Source organism: Oratosquilla oratoria, chromosome 6 (genome assembly GCF_046742065.1).
Source record: "Oratosquilla oratoria isolate Oo_2021 chromosome 6, ASM4674206v1, whole genome shotgun sequence".
Lineage (NCBI taxonomy): Eukaryota > Metazoa > Arthropoda > Malacostraca > Stomatopoda > Squillidae > Oratosquilla > Oratosquilla oratoria.
Genome location: NC_134782.1, coordinates 42243089 through 42265049, shown reverse-complemented (window position 1 = coordinate 42265049; position 21961 = coordinate 42243089). Strand labels below are relative to the sequence as shown.

General features: G+C 43.0%; 1 protein-coding gene across 6 annotated transcripts in view; it reads right to left on the bottom strand.

The window, feature by feature from the left end:
- LOC143026451 (uncharacterized) overlaps positions 1-21961 on the bottom strand; it is a 308848-nt gene that overhangs the window by 250609 nt on the left and 36278 nt on the right. For all 6 annotated transcript variants that reach the window (XR_012966490.1, XR_012966491.1, XM_076186856.1 and 3 more), the window contains exon 2: positions 19131-19239. Coding sequence is in view for 4 of the 6 variants with exons in the window: in XM_076186856.1 (XP_076042971.1) it covers positions 19131-19239 (109 nt within the window). In the remaining 2 variants the exon portion in view is untranslated. The remainder of the gene's footprint in view (positions 1-19130; positions 19240-21961) is intronic.

Below are 21961 nucleotides of genomic sequence, written 5' to 3'. Positions count from 1 at the left end.
TACACAGACATTCTTCTAAGTTGTTTTTCACACTATGTGAATATTATACGGGTATACAGATACATACATACAGACAACATTCATTCCCCTAAAATGTCCTTTACACCGTGAGAATATTATGTGTGTAAATATACATACATATATACATAAATACACAGACATTCACTTGCCTACGGCCGGAGCTTTTACTAGATACCGCCAGACGATTTTATTCACAAAAAGCACAACCTTCAAGTTCAGAACTAATTGAAACTAATTTGTGTTCAAATTATAATTTTCGTGGTTTCTGCCAAAAAGTGAATTTGTTCATTGAAATCCTGTTTTCTAATATAGTAGGCATTGCTCACCTGAGCTGTCGATGAAAGTTTTTAAAATTTTGAGTCTTAATTGTTTACATCAGAGGAGGGGGTGTGGGTAGGGTAGGGTGGAGGGGGGTATGGGGTGGGTGGGGGTGATTCTCTCCACTAACGACCAGTTTTGTGAACCAGTTTGCAATCAACTTCTCCTAGTGTGATGATAATCATCACTGTCAGGTCCTGTGGTGAACCTGTCCTTGGGGTGGTGAGTAGTGGCAAGGGTAACATCAATATATATATATATATATATATATATATATATATATATATATATATATATATATACATATTACAGTAGAAACACTAGAAACGTGTGTTCTACAGATGCGAGGAAACCACTATGAAAAGAAATGACCGGAGCAGAGCGCCTTCGTGTATTACATCCAGTCCAGATGTGTATATATATATATATACATATATATATATATATATACATACATAGAGAGAGAGAGAGAGAGCGAGCACAACACCCAGACATGGACAAAGTCCTTTCTCAACTCCGAAACAGATATGGAGGCTTACTCTCGTTGCGATTTTCTAGTCCGGTGGATGGGGTTGGGTGGAACCCTTTCATGGGAGTTGGGGGAGACGGTGGTGTTGATCAAAGAAGGGAGACAGAGAGCCGGATTCAAATAAATCCCCCAAGGAACTAACAACGACGACGACGACGAAGACGCAAAGAACATAAAACATAACTAACAATAATAACTGCAATAAGAATAACAACAACAACAATAATAATAATAATAATAATAATAATAACAATAATTCAATCATAACGGCACAAAATACATTTATGAAAAAAAAAAGTATTCCCAAATATGGCGACAACAACTGCACTTCTACTTGCATGACATGTGAACGTTATTGTGGTTTACATCCTCAGCCCGACAGCACCAATCCCCCCGTCGCCATAAACGAGGACAATCCTCCCCAGGGGGGGAGGGGGAGGGGAGGAGGAGGTGGACGAGGTCACCACTACCACTACCTCCTCCTCTTCCTCTCTCCTCCTCCTCTCATATACATCGAATCACTTTATGCATTCATACATACATATAACATGAATGTATTTTATGGTGTATGTACGTGTAATCGTATATGCATACAAATATTCATAGGATGACCGGGTTTGCACGACGCCATTGATGTGGCTGGGAGTAGAAAAAAATCTACTGAGATGAAGGCGAAACCCCCATACATAACGAAACCGGTCAGGAATAAACTCGATATTTAGATAAAGACCCGTGTTTCCCCCTCCACCTTTCCCATATATATATATAATATATATATATATATATATATATATATATATATATATATATATATATATATATATATATATATATATATACACGTATGTGTACTGCGAACTCTTACCCACTTTAGTCCACCCTACCCTCAGTTGAATAAAATCGTCTGGCGACTGCCTGATTTATATACTATAAAAATACGTCACTACATTATATGAGTGCAGTGGGTTGTACACTGATACTGTGTGTGTGTGTGTGTGTGTGTGTGTGTGTGTGTGTGTGTGTGTGTGTGTGTGTGTGTGTGTGTGTGTGTGTGTGTGAGAGAGAGTCAGAGTCGTCCCTGTGCCCCCCCCCCCCAGGACGGCACTTGTCCGCCATCTGCAGGCGAAATGCGGAAACATAAACAAAACAGCAGCTTGGGTACGACAGACACTATCCACCACTTATTCTGCTCTCTCTCTCTCTCTCTCTCTCTCTCCCCCTCTCCTTTACCATTAGGTCTTCTCCTCCTCGTCGTCCTCCTCCTCCTCCTTTTCCTTCTCCTCTTCCTTCTCATCCTCCTACTCTTCTGTACCCCTTGGACAAGAACACTATAAATTAACTTTTAAAAGAATTATCGTGTTACATGAGCCCACATTAAAGTATATTGTGTGCGTGCGTGCGTGCGCGTCTGTGTGAAGCCAGAGTACACACATATCAAATAATACGAGCTCTCATCTAACAGGGCAATAGTCGTCAGTTACGAGTCCATCACGTGATCCAAGACTATACCACACACAGACACACACACACACACACACACAAGCAAAATAACTGAACAAATAGTTTATAATAAACCATATAAATACATCAGCGAATTAGGGTAACTATATATATATATATATATATATATATATATATATATATATATATATATATATATATATATATATATATATATATATATATATATATATATATATATGTCGTAAGTGGAGTTGGAAACACAGGAGATTTAGTCTTAGTATATTCCTGACTAGTTTCAGACTAAAACTCCTATGTTTCCTACTCCACTTACGTCAACCTGTCAGAATGTCTCAACACACACACACACACACACACACACACACACATATATATATATATATATATATATATATATATATAAATATATATAATATATACATACAAATAAATAAAAGATGTAGGGCACATGAGCAGGGGGGAACTGCCTCCCCCTCACCCCCTAACCCCCTTTCCTGAACACCTCTATCTCTGCGTCCAGCATTGGCGCCGGCGCCAGAGGGAGGGAGGGAGGGAGGGAAGGGGGGAGTAATTACATAGATGAAAGCCAACCGCCAACTCTCCCCCTCTCCCCCCATCGCGCAACCTCGTCCTCGTAAAACACGTGGGACTGAGGGGGAAGATCAAAGGATGGGGGGCAAAGTGGGGGGTTAGGGAAGAGGGCAGGGAGTGGAGAGAGGAGTACAAATGGGAGGGAGGAGAGAACGGGGAGGGAGTGAGGGAGAGGAAGGGACGGATGAGGTGAGTAGGGTGAGAGCGGGAGGGAGAGTGAGGGAGAGTGGGGAGAGGGGAAGGAAAAAGATGAGGGGGAGTGGGAGAGGAAAATATAGGACGAGGGAGAGAGACAGAAAGAGAGAGAGAGGGAGAGGGAGAGGGAGAGAGAGAGAGAGAGAGAGAGAGAGAGAGAGAGAGAGAGAGAGGGAGGGAGGAAGAGAGAGACATGGAATGGGGAAAGAGGAAGGAAAAGATGGGGAGGGAGTGGGAGAGGGAAAAATATAGGGAGAGAGAGAGAGAGAGAGAGAGAGAGAGAGAGAGAGAGAGAGAGAGAGAGGGAGGGAGGGAGGAAGAGAGAGACATGGAATGGGGAAAGAGGAAGGAAAAAATGGGGAGGGAGTGGGAGAGGGAAAAATATAGGGGGGAGAGAGAGAGAGAGAGAGAGAGAGAGAGAGAGAGAGAGAGAGAGAGAGAGAGAGAGAGAGAGAGAGAGAGAGAGAGGGAGAGAGAGGGAGAGAGGGGAGGGAAAAGAAGGCCGAATGTAGGTAGGGTTGTTCAAAGGGAAAGGGGTGGGAAAGAAGGAAGGAAGGGGGGAAGGAAGGAAGGAAGGAAGGAAGGGGTGTTCTCTGGTCTTACTGAACCATTAGGGTTGGGGGGACGCCCTTTAACTGAATAAAATCATCTGGCGCTTATCACAACACAATCTATGAAATGCGTAACTGCATTAAGACTAACGTAATATACACTAATACATTATTATATATTTTTTCTAAATAATATTTCTTGAAATTGTGCCATTGACGATCTAGAAACAATCGCGATCATCTAGAACCGGTATTCCTGAAGTTATGACTCAATAGTTAGCAATGGATTCTTAGAATATCTAGAAAGACGACCCACCCACCCCCAGAAAAAAATAATGAATTGGGGCGGGGGGGGGGGGTTACCCGAAAGACTTGGAAATAGTCCTACAGGGTCTCAGAACCGAGAGACTTGACCACAAGTCTCACAAAGACCAAATGAGAGACACGACAAAAAAAAAAAAAAAAAAAAAAAAAAAAAGGCCACAAGTTATCAACCGCAAGGCATATTTGCTACCACGCCATCTATCGCTTTGCAGCGCCACCTGTTTGTCGCCGGCAGCCGGCTCGGCGGTGGTGGGTGGTTGCCAACGTGACACACCCCTATTGTACACAACAAAGCAAGGCCAAGGCAAACAATGACATTACACGAGTTAGTGCTGCTCTTGTGTTTCCGTCACAATGTGTCAGTGGAAATGACACACACACACACGGACATACACACATACATGGACACATACACAGACAAACGCTTATGCACAGTGCCGTACCAGGCACTCAATGTGGCACCATTCCGACCCTGTGTGCTGGGCGTGGCACTCTATGAGCCTGGCACCTGGCACCAGACTGAGATTGAGTTGATCACGGGATTGATCTTGTCTGCGTATCTAAAAGGATGGAGGAAGGAAAGAAAAAGAAAGAAAAAGAAAGAAAAAAAGAAAAAAAATCCTCTTCCTTTCTGCTATCCACCACCATCACTCCTTTAAGATGACATCTTTGCCTCCTCCATACTCAGTAGTTTACTCTCCATCTTTACATCCTTTACCAAAGCCTTTGATATAATTCACGCATCCATTTCGCATTCAAATCCTTTACAGAAATATTTGCTTCCTCCATACTGAACACCTTCCTCTCCAACGCTACATTCCACACCAACAGTTTTCCCTCTTCCACCTTCTTCTCCATCCTTATATCCTACACACCAACAATTCTGTCCGTTCCAGGATGAAATCCTTTTTCCACGGTGTCCTGAGCACTATCCTTCCAAAACCTTTTTTACATTTCCCTAAACCCACCTCAACTTCCCATACCCTTGTTTTATGTCCTCTCTTTGCCTGCCTACATTTGGCCCAGTCTCTCGACGTGCCCTGGCCATCTATACAAAGTTGTCTCCACCTTTTCCTCCACACATTTCTCATGTGGTTCTTTCTGACGTGGTATTCGTATTTATTACATACGCACACACGCACGCACACACACACACATATATATATACATACACACACACATATATATATATATATATATATATATATACACATACATACATAATCACCTGGTAGCAGTGGAAGGCACTGACCACCATCACCACTGTCATCACAATTATCACCACCGTTACTATTATTTCAATACACCACAGTTCTCACCACCGCAAACAACATAGCCCATCACCGAACACACGCAATCGCCAGCACCAACACCAACAACAGAAAATCAACAACAACAGAAACACCAACAATGACGACAACTTAGTCCAACAGTCAGCCTTACAATGGCCATCCAATGTCATCCTTGCATGCAACAATGGCAATGGTGACAATCAATCAGCTACCAGGTGGTGGTGGAGGAGGAGGAGGAGGTAATGAGAAAAGAGGGGGTGAGGAGGAGGAAGAGGAGGAGGTGGTGGAGAAGAGAAGAGTAGGTCGAAGAAAAGGGGAAGATGGGGAGGGAGGGGAGGATGGAGGGGGAAGTGTGGGAAGGGGGATAAGGAGGAAGGAAAGGAGGAAAACAAGGAGGAGAAGGAGGAACGGAAGGGGGAGGAAGGGGAAGAAGAAGAAGAATGGGGAAGAGGAGGAAGGGGAAAAGAAAAAAAAGAAGTGGAAGAGGAGGAAGGGAAGAATGAAGGTAAGGAGGAGGAATGGGAGGGGAATGAAGGGGAGGAAGAATATGAGGTAGAGGAGGATGGATTAAAGAAGGAAGAGGGGGAGGAGGAAAGAATGAATGAAGTTGATTAGGAAGGGGAAACGAGTGGGATTGGGAGTGGGGGCAGGACCAAGGATAAGATATCCCATCGCATTACGTCCCAAAATCCTTAGAATCCTACTTCACTATATCCCCCACACCCCCACCACCTCCCACAACAACAACTACAACAACAATAACCTGCAGCTGGCATTCAGATGAGCTAATTACTGCCCCAATTACCAGTTCCACCAAGCACTCTCCCCTTACCCCCCCTATCCTCCCCCCACACCCTACCGCCTCTAGCATTGTGTCGCAAAATGTCCCCCCACCAACCCACAAGCAAAAACCCTCCCCCATCCCCCCAGCCCTTTGGTGTCCTTCATCACCGCAGAATGGACGCCAGCACCTGCTGCAGGCAAAAACAATACAAGAATGCGGGAAAAAGTCTCCTCGCCGCCCTCTTCCTCTTTCTCCTCCTCTTCCTCCTCTTTCTCTTCCTAGGTCAAAATGTTTTGAGTTACAATGATAAAGTAAGACGACAGGAGATCTTTCGGTCCATAATAAAGTCGGATGAAAAAAAACAACAACAAAATGCTCAGACGAACGCACTCGCACACATCTCTCTATCTCTCTCTTTCTATCTCCCTCCCTCTCTTTCACACACACACACACACACACTCAAAAAAGAAAAAGAAAAGAAAAATTATAACAAAAATGTCGAAAAATACTCTTTTCCAGATAGCCTACAACAACAGACAAATCAAACGACCCACAGAGATAGGACCAGGTATATACAAACTCGGGTTTTACATGTTTCCAACAATAAGTCTGACAACAGGGAAGCAACCCCAAACGGAGTGTTTTGAGTATTGACAAAGACAACACGAGTACAAGTAGGTCGATTCATACACACACTCACACACACACACACACAAATTTCGAGTACATAAAAAACACTTACATGTATGTAATGACAGAAATTTGTACTTTGTGGAATTGTAAACAAACAAGATTACGTGTTCAAATTTGCAAAACTTGGTGCACATAGAGGCATATCTGTTTCCACATTTTAGTGTGACCATAAATTAGAGAGAACTACAAAAGTACAAATAACAATACATTACAAAATCTCTTCAACCCCTCGAGAGATTAAACTTGACAATTAGGAGTTAATTTCTGAAATACATTTCGGGCTATTTTCGCGACTTCTGCGGTGGCAAGCTGTGACGAATTGTGGCAAACTGTGGCAAATTCAAGGCTACATTCAGATTCAACTTGTAAACCCCTTTACTCCTCCCCCCTACCTCCGTGACAAAGATCTATTGTGGAAAGTCGCTCTGCCACCACGTTGATGTTCCAATACTATTTCTGTCGCGTACGCAGTCTTTTAAAAAGTTCATTTTCAATTCCACTTTCAATATAGACATAAGACAAATAAAAGTATTTAAAAAACGCATTATAATAATCAGAATTTTGTTAAATAACAATAATATTACTAATAGTTATCAATAATACTATTATGTACTACTACTGATATAATAATAACAGCAACAACAACATTAAAAATCACAAATAATTAAACAATTCACAAACAACACAAACGGTACAACAATTAAATCATTTGATAATTTGATAAGTAAAAATCTATTTCCAATACTTCAAATCTCTTCCTGGACTGTGGAGATTTTATTTTTTATTTTCATTTTTTTTTTTTTTTCCCGAAGTGAGATCGACAACATTACGCGAGTCCTCGACGGACACTTGTATGACGCACGCTACACTCGTGGTCCCGAAGTGGTGCTCGCCAAAAAACATGAAATAAGATAAAATCAAATAAATTAAACGAATAGAAATAATAATACATGCATACATATACCAGGGGCTTTTACCCCTTACAAGGGAGGTAGCTAAAGTCAAAGGCATAAATCCACTCCCACCCATTTCATCCCATAATAATAATAATAATAATAATAATAAAAATAACAATAAAGTAATAAATAAAAATAAATAAATAATAATCCTGTACTCTAAAAGTTTCGAAGGCAATTTCTGTTTATATATAAAAACACGAGATTGCAAGAGACCATAAGGTCTACATTAGGCAGTTCCATGTCCCTTATCACTCGCCGTCTTCATCCATAAAGTAATCTCATCTTCTCAAACAACCAATAGTGTCAGCGCTCACTACATCAAGATTACTAAGTTTATTCCATTCGTTAACTACTGTGTGGGTGAACCAGTTCTTGCCTTCTTAAACTTTCGAAACCAATTTCTTTTTAGGAAAACTATCAATCACGAATTAGTCAATGATTTTGATAGTGAACTGAACGCTCCCACAAGGGATAAATATAAATAAATAAATCAAAAGATGGTGGGAATTATGCTAATGTATGGAAGAGAGTTGTGGACACTGATGAAGCAATTAAACCTAACAGGAACTGAGACAGACGGTCTGGAGTCTGCATGTGCCTAGAGAAGAGGACAAGTTCTCAACAATACACAAATAAAAATAAATAAATACGCAAATGAATAAATAAATGGTATATAGAAAACGGAAGGAGGTGCATGGACGACAAAGATATTCTTAACCTTTTCCTGTATGTGGACCATGTTTGGGCACCGTATGCTGTATGAAGTAACATAACAGATATTTGCTAGGCAGAGCCCTGGACAAACCGAGTCAACATTTTATTTCATTCGTTCATCGATTGATTTGTTTGTTTATTTGTTCATTGATTTATTCATTTATCTTAATCCAGCAGATTAGTGATTACTGTCAAGAGACTGGAAGAGGGCTAGAGAGAAATGGAGAGAGAGAACGAGAGAGAAAGAGAGATAGAACGAGAGAAAGAGAGATAGAACGAGAGAGAGAGAGAGAGAGATAGAACGAGAGAGATAGAACGAGAGAGAGATAGAGAGAGAGAGAGAGAGAGAGAGAGAGAGAGATGGGGGGGAGCGAGAGAGAGGAGACGGGGGAAGAAAAAACGAGAGAGAGAGAGAGAGAGAGAGATGGGGGGAGCGAGAGAGAGAAGGAGACGGGGGAAGAAAAAACGAGAGAGAGAGAGAGAGAGACCGAGAAAGAGAAAATCGGAGAAACAAAATCGCATCGGCATCTGACAGTGATAACCCAACGAAAGGTCGGGGTTAAGGTGGGCCGGTGGTTTGAGCCTCCTTTCACCGACGTTCACTTGTGTGTTTGTTCTGGCTGCCGCTAGGCGATTCTATTCACCTTCGAAGAGCCTCCTCCTCCTCCTCCTCTTCCTCCTCCTCATAATCATCATAAAAGAACACGACTCTCACTGAGGAGTTATGGGGGTAAATGGTGCCGAATTGGGAGTGTAATTAGCGTCACCCAAATTTCTCCCAGGGTCGTTAAGGTCCCTGGAGCCTTAATTAAACCCGACCCCGAAGACTAAATAAAGTCTTCGCCGGAACCATTCCAATCTCCCCCCTCCCCCCCCCTCCTTAAGCGGACAACTTTTACCATTTTTTCTTGGTCCTTCGAGACAATTTCATTTGGCATTGAGGGGAGAGGGGAGGAACACCTCCCTGCCTTTCCTTAAATGGTGTGAATGATCTTTATTGTATTTTTTCTGGCCTTCGATAGACGACTTACAAAGGAGGATTACAAAGGAAAAGCATACCGACAGGAGACCTTTTGGTCCATAACTAGGTCTGATGCGAAAAAAATAAATGAATAAACAAATAAAGAATAAATAAAAAATCTATTCAGTTGTGGGTGAGCGCCATTCAATCATTTGGTTATTTTAATCTCTTCGATGTAAGACGATTTTATTCGGCTGATGGGATGCAGGTCCCACTGAGTATAAAAAGATACTATGATATAGTAGCATTCAGTTTAACGTCGCGAACTCCCCCTATGAGGAGGCTAGGACGGTACCCCTTACAGCGAAACTTGTACCGTGGATTTTAATAAACCATGCCCTTGGTCCAACTCGGTAGGGTTCGAACTTCCGTCACTTCGACCTCCGTCGCAGGTAACGACGCTCTAATTTGCTCAATCAGCTAGCATCCATAGTAATATTTGATAATAGGATTATATAATAAAAACAACAATGATAATAATAATAATGATAATAATAAAACCATAAATAAAATAATAATAATATATAATAATAATGATAGTAATAATAAAATAAATAAAATAATAATAATAATAATAATGATAATAATAAATAATAAATAAAATAATAATAATAATAATTATAATAATAATAATAATAATAATAACAATTAAAATAATAATTATATAAAATAATGGTAACAATAATATTAATAATAATAACAAATAATAATAGGATTACGATATCTTAACTAATTAAAATTGGGTCGTCGTGGTCTCGATCCAGTGACACCTGGGGAGGAGAATTTCAAGATGGCGCCCTTAGCAGGTTGCCTGCTTGTCCGCCCGCTAGGAAATAAACCTTAAAATCTCGGCATTTTCTTCTCAAATGTCGATTTCGTTGTGGTAAAGGTGGTGGGACCTGGCGAATGTTGAGAATTATCGGGGGGAAGGGGAGGGTAGGGGGGAGACGGGGAAGGAGGGAGAGTGGGGTGGGGGGAAAGGGGAGAAGGGAGTGGGAGAGTAGGAGCGTGGGATAGGGGGAATGAAGGGCAGGGTGATAGGGAGAGGGGGAGAGTGGGATAGGGGGAAAGAGTGAAAGGGGGAAGTAAGAAGAGAGGGAAGGAATGCGAGGGGAGAGGGGAGAGTGGGAGAGGGGCAATGAGGGAGAAGGGGAGAGAGGGAAGGAAGGAGAGGGGAGAGAGAAGAGGGGAGAAGGGAGAGAGGGAAGGGGAGAGGGGGAGAGGGGACAGAGGGAAAGGAGAGGGGGAATTAGAGGGAGGGGGAGAGATGGAGAGGGGGAAGGAGGGAGAGGGGAAGGAGGGAGAGGGGAGGGAGGAGAGTGGAAGAGGGTGAATGAGGGAGAGGGGGAGGTGGAGGCGGAGACTCAATATCGAAACTTCCTGTAGTTCAAAACTGCTTTTATATTACTCCCCCTTTGCCCCCCACCGGTGGAAGCACTTACTCCCCCCCCCCACGCGGTGGGAGTGGGGGGGGTAACTTGAAGCCATGTACAAACTACCTCCGCAATATGAAACCGATTTCAAATTACCGGGGTGGGGGGGAGGGGGAGGATAGTTTCACAACACCAGACTCCCTCCAGTGCTCTGAAACCGGGGGGTGGTTACCGGGGGGGAGGGGGGATTACCGGTCCTACGCCGCAGTAACCGTAACTGTCGCAGCCCCTAATCCTTATATGGGTCGACCTCGGACGGGGTGGGAGGGGAGGGGGGGAGACCTATGGGGGGATGTTCCCCCCTCACGGCTTCCGGTGTCATGTAATGTGGAGTACTGGGCCAAGACGGGAGGGTACAGAAGGGGAGGGGAGGTGGAGGAAGAGAGGAGAGGAGGGATTGAGGACGGGAAGGGGGGGACAGGAGAGAGGGATGTGGAAGGAACATGAGGAAAGGAGAGGAAAGGAGAGGAAACTAAAAGGAAAGGAAGGAAATGAAAAGAAGGTAAAGGAAGGGAAGGGAAGGAAAGGGAAGGGAAGAAAAGTGTTTTGAAGGGGAGAGGATGGGAAGGGAAGAGGAGGGAAAGGTAGGTCAGGGTAGGGGTTGGAGAGGGAAGAAGTAGAAGAGGGAAGGGGGAAAGAGGGGAGGGGGAAGGAGGAGAAGGGAAAAAGGAGGGGAGAGGAAAGGAGATGAGGGGAAATGAGGGGAGGATGGAGGGAAGGGGGATGGAGGGAAGGGGGAAGGAGGGAAGGGGGAAGGAGGGGAGTAAGATGGGAGGAGAAAGGAGGGGAGAGGGAAGGAGGGGAGGGGAGGAGAGGAGGGAGGAGGGAGGAGGAGGGAAGGAGAGAAGGAGGGGAAGGGCGGAGAGGAGAAGGGGAGGAGGAAGGAGGGGAGGGAAAAGGAAAGGAGGGGAGGGGGAAAGGAAAGGAGGGGAGGGGAAAGGAGGGGAGGGGAAAGGAGGGGAGGGGAAAGGAGGGGAGGGGAAAGGTGGTGGTAATTGTTTATAGAGGAGGGAATTCTCTGTGTTACGGTTTGCTCCTGCAGCTAACTGCGTTCAGACAAATTAGAGGTTAACCCCTTCGGAGGGCTTAGTCAAAGAACCAGACTAGGGAGAAGGGGGGGGGGGGGTTATTTGTGGTTGGGTGGGGCTGTAGGATGAGTTGGGTTCGAGTCCTGAGCGGTAACATCTTTTGGTCTCTTCTGCTGAAAGTAACCAAAAACTATCTGGACTGGGAAATTCAATCAGAAAACACGTGGGCCATATTTTTTAGAGAAATATACATTAACAAGGAGAAAAATGTAGAATTTGGTGGAATTACATTTGGAAGGCTTATATATTACTGGTTGTATGATGGTGGTGATGGTGTTGATGATGGTGGTGATAACAGTGGTGGCGATACAGTGTACCAGTGGTGGTGGTGGTGAAGATGATGATGATAATGATGGTAACGATAATGGTATATAATGAAGACGACGACAACGATGATGATGATGATAGCATTAAGACCTTATTACTGCTACTCTTCCAATTGTCCTTTGCATCACAACCAAAGCCCTGACTACGACGCTACGAACCCGAGACTCCACAAACGGGAGTCCACCTCTGTCGAGTTACCCCACGTCAGCGTTTTCTTATCAGCCCTCCAGCCCGTCATGCTGAGTATGATGCCGAGCCCTTGTCTGGCTTCTTCTGACCCCATGACTTCCTTCTCCTGGGACAAGATGGCGCAGGTCAATTATCTTAACATGGCGGACATGTATCTGCTCGCTCTGGTTGGATGAATAAAGCATTTCCGATGAGTTTAGTACTGCTGGTGCATACACACACACACACACACACACACACACACACACACACACACACACAGCGATCCAAGTTTGTGTATCACACAGGGCTAAAAAAAGAGCATCAACGCACTGTGGGTAGGCACTCTAACTCTAGTGGGCAAAGAGTTTTGTGTGTATGTGTGTGTGTGTGTGTGTTTGTGTGTGTGTGTGTGTTTGTGTGTGTGTATGTGTGTGTGCGTGTGTGTTTGTGTGTTTGTGTGTATTTGTGTGTGTGTATGCGTGCGTGCGTGTGTGTGTGTGTGTGTGTGTGTATGCGTGCGTGCGTGTGTGTGTGTGTGTGTGTGTGTGTGTGTGTGTGAGTGTGTGCGTGTGTGCGTGCCCGTGTGTGTATATGCAAGCTCACAGAATTACTCACAGATCGGGTTATATATGAACTCTAGGCTCACATCCGGGAGGGTAATAACTGCCGATCACGAGTCCAACACGTGACCCAAGATCGTGGTGGAGAATCGCGTTCGCACACACAAAGGCATCTCACATTTCCACAACGGCCATGACTTTCGTAGAATTAAGTGGTTTTGCGGTTTGACACATGGGATTTCCCAGATATCATTTGTTCTTATTTGTGTTGAAATACATTTTCCTCTAAAGCACTTGGTCTACATATCCAGTGTATTTTTTTTTTATAAATGTTCATACATTGTGTATGAAGACAATGAGACATACATCAAGCCATATGCGAAAATTTGTATTATCTAATCCCTTACCTTGATTTCGAGTAATTATTTACAATATTTTCAATGGTATTCATCATTTCAACATTTCTTCTGTCTGCAGGTTTCTTATTCCACCACGGGAATACCCTTCCCCCACATCGAGTTACCTTTTGTTTTTCTCTGAAATGTATTTTTCCACTTGTCTTTCCTGTGTGAAGCGCTCGTGGAATTTAGCTTTTAGAATTCCGCAGATCTTTTCCATATGTCGTCCAGTCCACTTTTACAAGTATTCGCGATATCAGCACTTTTATGTAATATCTTAATTATATTCTTTATCAAATGCTTACATGGCATGTTTTTTTTTTACTTTATGTACAATTCCTTGAAATTAAGATTTTCTTTATTGTCTAGTTAATATCTTCCAATAAGGTAATATGTATATATATATATATATATATATATATATATATATATATATATATATATACACTGTACATATATCGTTTGAGTGTGCACGAGTGTGTGCATTATCTGACTGCACCAATATGCTTGCGCTACACTGCAGGCATGCCTGTGTGCGTGTACCGCAGACAGGCGAGCTATCAGGTGCATAATACAAAGTTTATGGTTATAGTGGACCATTTGTGCACGCGGGAATGGGAGAGCGTTAGGCTTGGCAGTGATCAGTGTCGCCGGTTGCTTAATATACCCTGGAGAAACGCCAGAAACTCGGCGTCTAAGCGTTCAACTTGGGTCAACCAACTTATATTGCAGCCAACTCGGTAGAACTTGGGGGAGAAACGGTTGGGACTGGACGATGACGCAAAGCGACATGACGTCACGATCACATGTGACCGTGCACGCATTCATACATAAACACACAAAGGATTACAAAAAGCATGCCGACAGGAGACCTTTAGGTCCATAACTAGGTCGGATGCGGGAAAAAAGTAGATAAATAAGATAAAATAGATAACGAAAAATAAAAAACAAACGGAAATATAGCAATAATTTATAATAAATATTAAAAGAAAAATAAACATAAATAATAAACGAATGAATAAATAATAATAATAAATAAATAAAATAAATTGCAGGCATTACAGCATATTGCTTAGGTGCTTATCTAAATGAATCTTAAAACTTCGAACTGAACTACATTGCACTGCCTCTGCAGTAAGTTTATTCCATTCATTTACTACACAGCGAAGTTGTTTCTACCCACTTCCAAATGAAATTCACTTCTTGATAGTTTGAGATAATCTTTTCTGGTTGGATTCGCAGTATGAAATTTTCGTCACTTTTGATGTTGCCAATTCCTATTACATACATACATACATACATATACCAAAGGCTTTTTCCCCCTTACACAGGGGGTAGCCAAAAAGAAAAAGGCATAGAAACCACTCCCGACCATTCCATTCCCTACATATTCCACTCCCCTCCACCCTCCTCCTTATCTTGGCACCTCCTGGATGACGGGTCATCACTACATCCTGTCCACTGCCCTGGATAAGAAGCAGTGTCGCAAGACACAGCACATCCACAGTAAGGACTGCTTCATAAATTCGGCGACCCCCCCACCTCTCCGTCCCCTCATGCAGAAAATGAGAATCTTAAAAACCTGAGTCAAATCGTCCCCGAATCTACGCCTTTTTAGGGAAAATAGATTCATATGTCTTTGTCGATTTTCGTATGATTTATTTATGATATTTGGATATTTTGGAATTAGTTTTGTGGCCCGCCGTTGTACTTTTTCCAATCTGGCAATGTCTTTAATACACATACATACACACACGAGGTCAACCATTATCCACTGGAAAATAATAAACACACATAACAAGCAAACACAAATCTATGGAAGGGTGAAATACCTCCTGAACTTTTAGAAAGTTTAAAACAAACAACCTAGATTCTGACGATTAAAAAGAAAAAGAAAGAGAGAATGGTAGGACTCAATCCCGAAGATCTAGTCTAGCAGTCATGATACGTTGTTATATACTATATAAATACACATACACGCACATACCTCATTTCTTTATATTCTATCATTAAAAAACACACGTCACACCATTACACAAGCAACGCCCACATCGCATGATGATAAGCACAATCCACCACTTTTCCCTGCCTGACCTCGACCAAAGAAAAGGCCTTACAAGAAACAAAACAATGAAGGTATAATAACGATGTTTAATTGTTCTTAATCCCACGTACAATACGACCTTTAATTATGTACAACGCCTAGTACAATGTGTCGACTGTTCTTCTTTCCGAGTGAGGAGTCACGTCGACATTGTAACCGGCGGGAAAGTGGTTTCCTAAGGGATGTCACTTCCTAACAAATTCAAACCAACAGACAACAACTGTGTTCTCTATGTTTTGTTCTACATATGGCGCATGTTATTGTGTTGAAAGCTTTCTTGTGCCAGTGGCCAAGTCTAATAAAATTAATTAGTTTCTGCGTCATTCTAGTTTGTAGCTTCAAATGTCGTCTGCTATCAACAAAAGCGCGCGCTGTAAGCCGACTTACAACCGTCGAGACGACGGGACGCTTTGCATTTCGCGGGAGAAGGCCAAATCTACAACATAAAATCATTAAGCTGACGAACAATTTCTACAAACTTTTTGCCTTTGTGAAAGCTGTTTTACTTGCTATTAAGTTTACCTGATTAATCATAAGCTGCATAGCTTGGGCGGAAGCTTGAATGTGGAAACAAAAATCCTACCCAACAGCAACACTCGCTGCAACACAAGTTAAGAGTACACCATTTTCTACACAAAGCGCTGAGCTGCCCAAGGCTCAATAAAAAAGAACATAAAACAAAAGGCCCACAAACTGACCTTCCTCAAAGAATAAACAAGAACACGTGCCAATAATTAACATAATACAGTTTCCACACTGGCGTAACATATATAAAAAATATATTTCTACGAGACTAGCTGTGACCAGATGACTTTATTCAGCTTTTTGTTAAACCCTTCTATCTCAGAGTCTGAATCAAATCTTAATTATACAATTTAAGTTATACAACTTCATGAACTCAGAAATGTTTAACGAGTAAATAAGAAGAGAAAGAGAAATTAACGTAAGAAGACTCTTTTAGGTTCGTGTTAATACAGTCATCACACACAACATCGTTAGTCGTCGTTACGTAAAAAATGCCCCGTCACACTGCCGACTCAGGCACTCATGCTAACTCTATTTAACACACGCACGTGTTACGTTGCGTTAACCTCTTCAATAGTCAAAATCTCGCGAGCAGCATTAACTGCTTGATGTGCGATGATGCATCATAATACTCGCATTATAAGATATAAAGTTACAGTTGTATTACTAGTTCTCTTTTACTCTGAATGTTAATAACCACGGACAATGTCATCAGGGCAGTTCACAGAATATGGAGGTCACTCAGCTACAAATACAAAATAAATATAATCAGGAAGACAACATCAGCATCCTCGTATACACAACCGTATCACCTACGAACGGGTAGGTGGCCAGAATACAGTGTAATGCATTACACGGCAGTGATAGTGTTGTTACTCGTACCAGCGTGTTAAGTTTTCCGTAGCTCGTTTAACACGTGTTATGTTGGTGTTAAGCATACACCGTGTTAAGATCACAGTGTTGCGTCGAATTGTGTTAGCTTCTTAACACCACTAAAGGTGTTTCATACGTACAACGCACGTGTTACGCCCATTGTACTGAGTTACGTTCCTTGTGTTACATACGAAGCGGAGAATCCTTTGTGATATACTTACACCACTGTGATAAGTCTTGTCAACCTGTGTTACCAACACAGCAAGTGTTACGTAACAAAAGTCTAATGCTGTGCTGTTATGTTACTTGTGTTATGCCTGAAGCAGCGTGTGTTATTTGATATAAATGGTAAGCGTGTGCTGTGCTGTGCTGTGCTGGACATGCTAAGACTTCACTACACCTTGCATTGTTCCCGGTAACGGACAACGCATAGAATTTGCAAACCTCGACACTAACCAATAAGCAGATTGTACATAAAGAGGTTTAAGGACAAGGATTGTGTGTGTGTGTGTGTGTGTGTGTGTGTGTGTGTGTGTGTGTGTGTGTGTGTGTGTGTGCTGGGATAGGATCGAGGTGTTGGGGGATTCTATGCGAAGGGGGGAGTGTGGGGATTTTATTTAGTTTCCCCAAGCAGAGAAAGGATTAAATCTTATATGGTTTAACATTTTTCTCTGTTATCTACGATTTGCATATATAACTATTCTGGCTGTCACCAGACGATCTTATTTGGCTGAAGAACAAATCATACACAGGTGGAAGTAAGCACAGAAATATGATCACGAGGAAATTTTGGGGGTCTCGGGATAAGAATATAGGTAATTCGATGATATAACCAAGAGAATTATGGGGAAGCTAGGGAATTCTATTGTTGCATCTAGGGAATTTGAGGTATAATCTAAGGAATTTGGGGGAAGAATCTAGGTAATTAGGGACGAACACGAGGGACTTTAAAGGATGCCGAGTATGATGAACGCGGTGTCCCTAATGGGATTCCAGGGAGACTCGTGCGGGATTACACGCACATGACTTCGAGGATTGCCTGGAATCCCAGAATCCCGTGCGAGGTTAGAAATGTCCGAGGAAAATTAAGAGGCCTCAAGCGAGGCTAGATATGTCTGAGGGAGACTACGAGACCCCGAGCGAGGCTAGAAATATCTGAGGGAGAATAAGAGACCCAGTGAGAGGCTAGAAGTATGAGGGAGACCCCATGAGAGGCTAGAAATGTATGAGCGAGACTAAGAGACCCATGAGAGGCTAGAAATATCTGAGGGAGACTAAGAGACCCCGTGAGAGGCTAGAAATCTCTGAGGGAGATTAAGAGACCCCGAGCGAGGCTAGAAATATCTGAGGGAGACTAAGAGACCCCGTGTGAGGCTAGACAGGGGTCTCAGGGAGACTATAAAAGACTGGACAAGGATATATAAAGACTGTGTGATGCTAGAAGAGATCGTGAATGGAGCTAAGAGAGGCCCTGCGCGAGGCTAGAACCGAAACCGAGCAATGAGCTCATTAAGCCTTGCAGGAAAACTGGGGGTCTTTACGTCATTACGGAGAAAGTTGAGAAGACCGGACCCTTGCCGAAAACACGGAAGACCCCGCACAGACGGCGTCCAAAGGCCCTCCAGATCAAGTGCTGGACTCGTGATCGATAGCTGAGCTCGGAGCTCATATATGGCCCAATCTATGGGTAATGCTGTGACCTTACACACACACACACACAACTCTTTGCCTAACAGAACGGGGTACCGGCTTGTAGTATTGTGATGCACTGGGCGGAGATCGAACTCAAGACCGCTTAGTTAGCAGGTGAACACGGTACCACGACGCCAGTAAACCTTTAGCTAGTGGAGGTTTGGGGTGCCACTGAGATGACTAAAATCGCCTGCCGGCATATAAAACAGGCCAATTGGTCACTTGACGGCGATGACTCAGTGCCATACAGTGACACTCGACTTCTCGAGCTGACACTCGAAGTAAGCGGAACTGACACTTGAAAAGGGTGACACTAATACGTCAAATCCCACTTGGAGAAGATAAAAAAAATATATATATATAGTGACCCTCAACATTCAGGACAAACACTCGAAGTCCCTCCAAGAATGCCACTCGAAGAAGTGCGAAGTGGCACTCGAAGTGAGGTAACCCTCGAAAGAGGAGGAAGAGGAGCTTGTACTTACATGGAAGAATATCCTTGTATCGGTTCTTGCGTCGGTTGACTTCCTTCTCGCCCTCGAGGCAGCTGTACTCCGCAAGCCCCTTGAGGCTCTCCGTCAGGATTTTGAGCTCCTGCAGGAGACAGGAAATTACAAATTAATAATAATAATAATAATAATAATAATAATAATAAAAAACAGACTACATACACACACACACACATATATATATATATTATATATATATATATATATATATATATATATATATATATCATAAGGTCTTTTCACCCCTTATTTAGCGCAGAAGAGAAAAATAATTAATCAAAAACCACATGAATACATGTATACACATACCAAAAAGCCTCTCCCCCCCCTTGACCAAGTCTAAGCTAGCCACCCAACACCCATCCCAGAAAGAGAGAAACATCTAATAAAAATCACAAGACTGAGTACATACACACACACACACACATATATATATATATATACACATATATACAGTATACCAAAAGGCCTTTCCCCCCTTATATAGGGGTGGCCGAGTCAAGTATACATACACCAAGCACCCTAGCCCCATCCAATAACACTCTTTATTATCCCTTTCCCATCTTAGCACCTCGTGGATGAAGGGCCTGCTTCCCGCCACACTGCTCGGGTCAGAGGAATCAAAGAAACTAAAAACAAATAAACAAATACGTGGATTGATAATAATAATGATTCCACTAATAACAATACTAATACTAATAATAACAATAATAATAATAATACAGTAATAATAAAATACTACTACTACTACTACTACTAATAATAATAATAAAAGTAATGATGATAATAATAATGATTCTTGCAACTGGAAGAAGAAAAAATCACAAACTAGTTCAGTTCCAAGATTTTATTATAAAGTAAAAACAATTCTCATGGGTTCTGGAAGTGGAAGCAGAATTCCACATACTATTTCACTCACCATTGGTAAAAAATATATATAAAATAAATAATGGCACCGGCAAAATGAAACAGAAAAATCACAAAGATCAGATCAATCCCACGGTTTGACCAAAAAGAAAGTAAAATGCGTTGTCAGTGATCTTGTCGAAGAAAAGAAATTTCTTTTACGAATAATTAAATCAAGTCTTAATGTTCTCTAAGTAAAAGATCATTTTTTCGCTGTTTTGCGAGAATGTAAGAAATCGTCTTTTCTTAGCTTATATATATTTTTAATACAATATTTTACTGCAATGTTTTCTTCCTCTAGTATCTCCTCTTATGCGTCCAAAGGCATCAACGGGGCAGGATCTTATAAACAAATAGTGCCTCTATCCTCGGGGGGCACGTCACACTGAACACGCGGAGTTGTGGAAATGGTAAATGAAAAAATTAATCAAGGAAAGCAACAGAACGGAAAGATAGTAGAAATATAAAAATGTGATCAGTCACGAAAGAATGCTACGAGTCTGGTTCGTAGGGTTATCAGCAGTCCTTTAAAATGCTGCCAGCATATAACATGCTGTCAGCATATATCATGCTGACAGCCTGAATGTTTCTACACCAAACACACGCGTCTCGTTTCGTAGCCGGTGCCTCACTGAATTTAATAAAATCACCTGGCGACAGCGGAGACAAACGCGACCAACATAGGAGAAAAAGGACACGAGAAAAAGGACATGAAAAAAAGGACAAAACGTTACATGACCCCGCGCTCTAACCAATGGTGAGTCACACTGGCCAACTGCCCAGTGCCTTCTCCCCACTCCCCCCACTCGCCAAGCGCCACCGCCCCCCCCCACCCCACCAACCCTATCCCCCAAACGGAAATGAAACAAATGTTTTCTCTATTTCTGGAGAGACACACGTGCCTAAGCAATAAGACACAACGACACAAAGGCACAACCGCGCACACACATATTTATACAGAGAGAAAGAGATAGGAAGGAGAGAGAGAGAGAGAGAGAGAGAGAGAGAGAGAGAGAGAGAGAGAGAGAGAGAGAGGGCAGAGAAGACAAAGAGAGGAGAAAGAGCGATGGGGTGGGGGGGGAGACGAGAAGATTAAACATTTCCGAACGTGTACCAACTGCAACTACCCTCCCCCACAGCGTGGATTCCTCCCTCCCTCTCTCCCCCCTCCCTATTCCCTCTAAACCTGGCACTTCCTCCCCCCCATTTTCCCCACTGCCATATCATCCCCACATTCCCCTTAACCAGCCCCGCTTCCTCATACCTTCTCCCATACGCCTAATCCACAGCTACCCCATCCCCCCCCCCAGAGTTTCACGTCACATCACTTCCTCCCCCCCCTCTCGCTCCCAACACTTCCCCTCCCTCACCCCTTCACCCCACTCACCCCTTTCCCGTGACAATAGACACACCGCTTCACCACGCTATGCATTCTCTATCCGCGTCGCACCCTGTGGTCATCGACAGCGCCCCATAAGAGAGTGTGCTACGGGGATTTCGTTCACGCTCACCACGGAGATCTACTCTTTCCAATCACGTGATCTATAGAGATGGACAGATAAGTACAGTTATAGACAGAAATAGAGAGAAAGGAACGAGGAATGTAAACATAGGAGTTGAATGGGAAGGATTTCCTCTTTCATTCATCTATTCAATCAAACAATCCATCAAGACTGATAGACAGAGAGAGAGACTTTGTCTTGCCCCACATCCGCTCCCTGTCGCAGAATAAAACCACCATACATGAACCAGGACAGAATTGCCTTGGGGGTTCGAATGACACCAAAAGCGCACCTCACCCCCCCCACTTCTCCCCCCTTCCCCCTCCCCCGGACATTGACCAACCTCATGCTGTCCGGGTTCCCGGTCCCAGAACGAACGGGGTACCCCGTTCCCAGGAA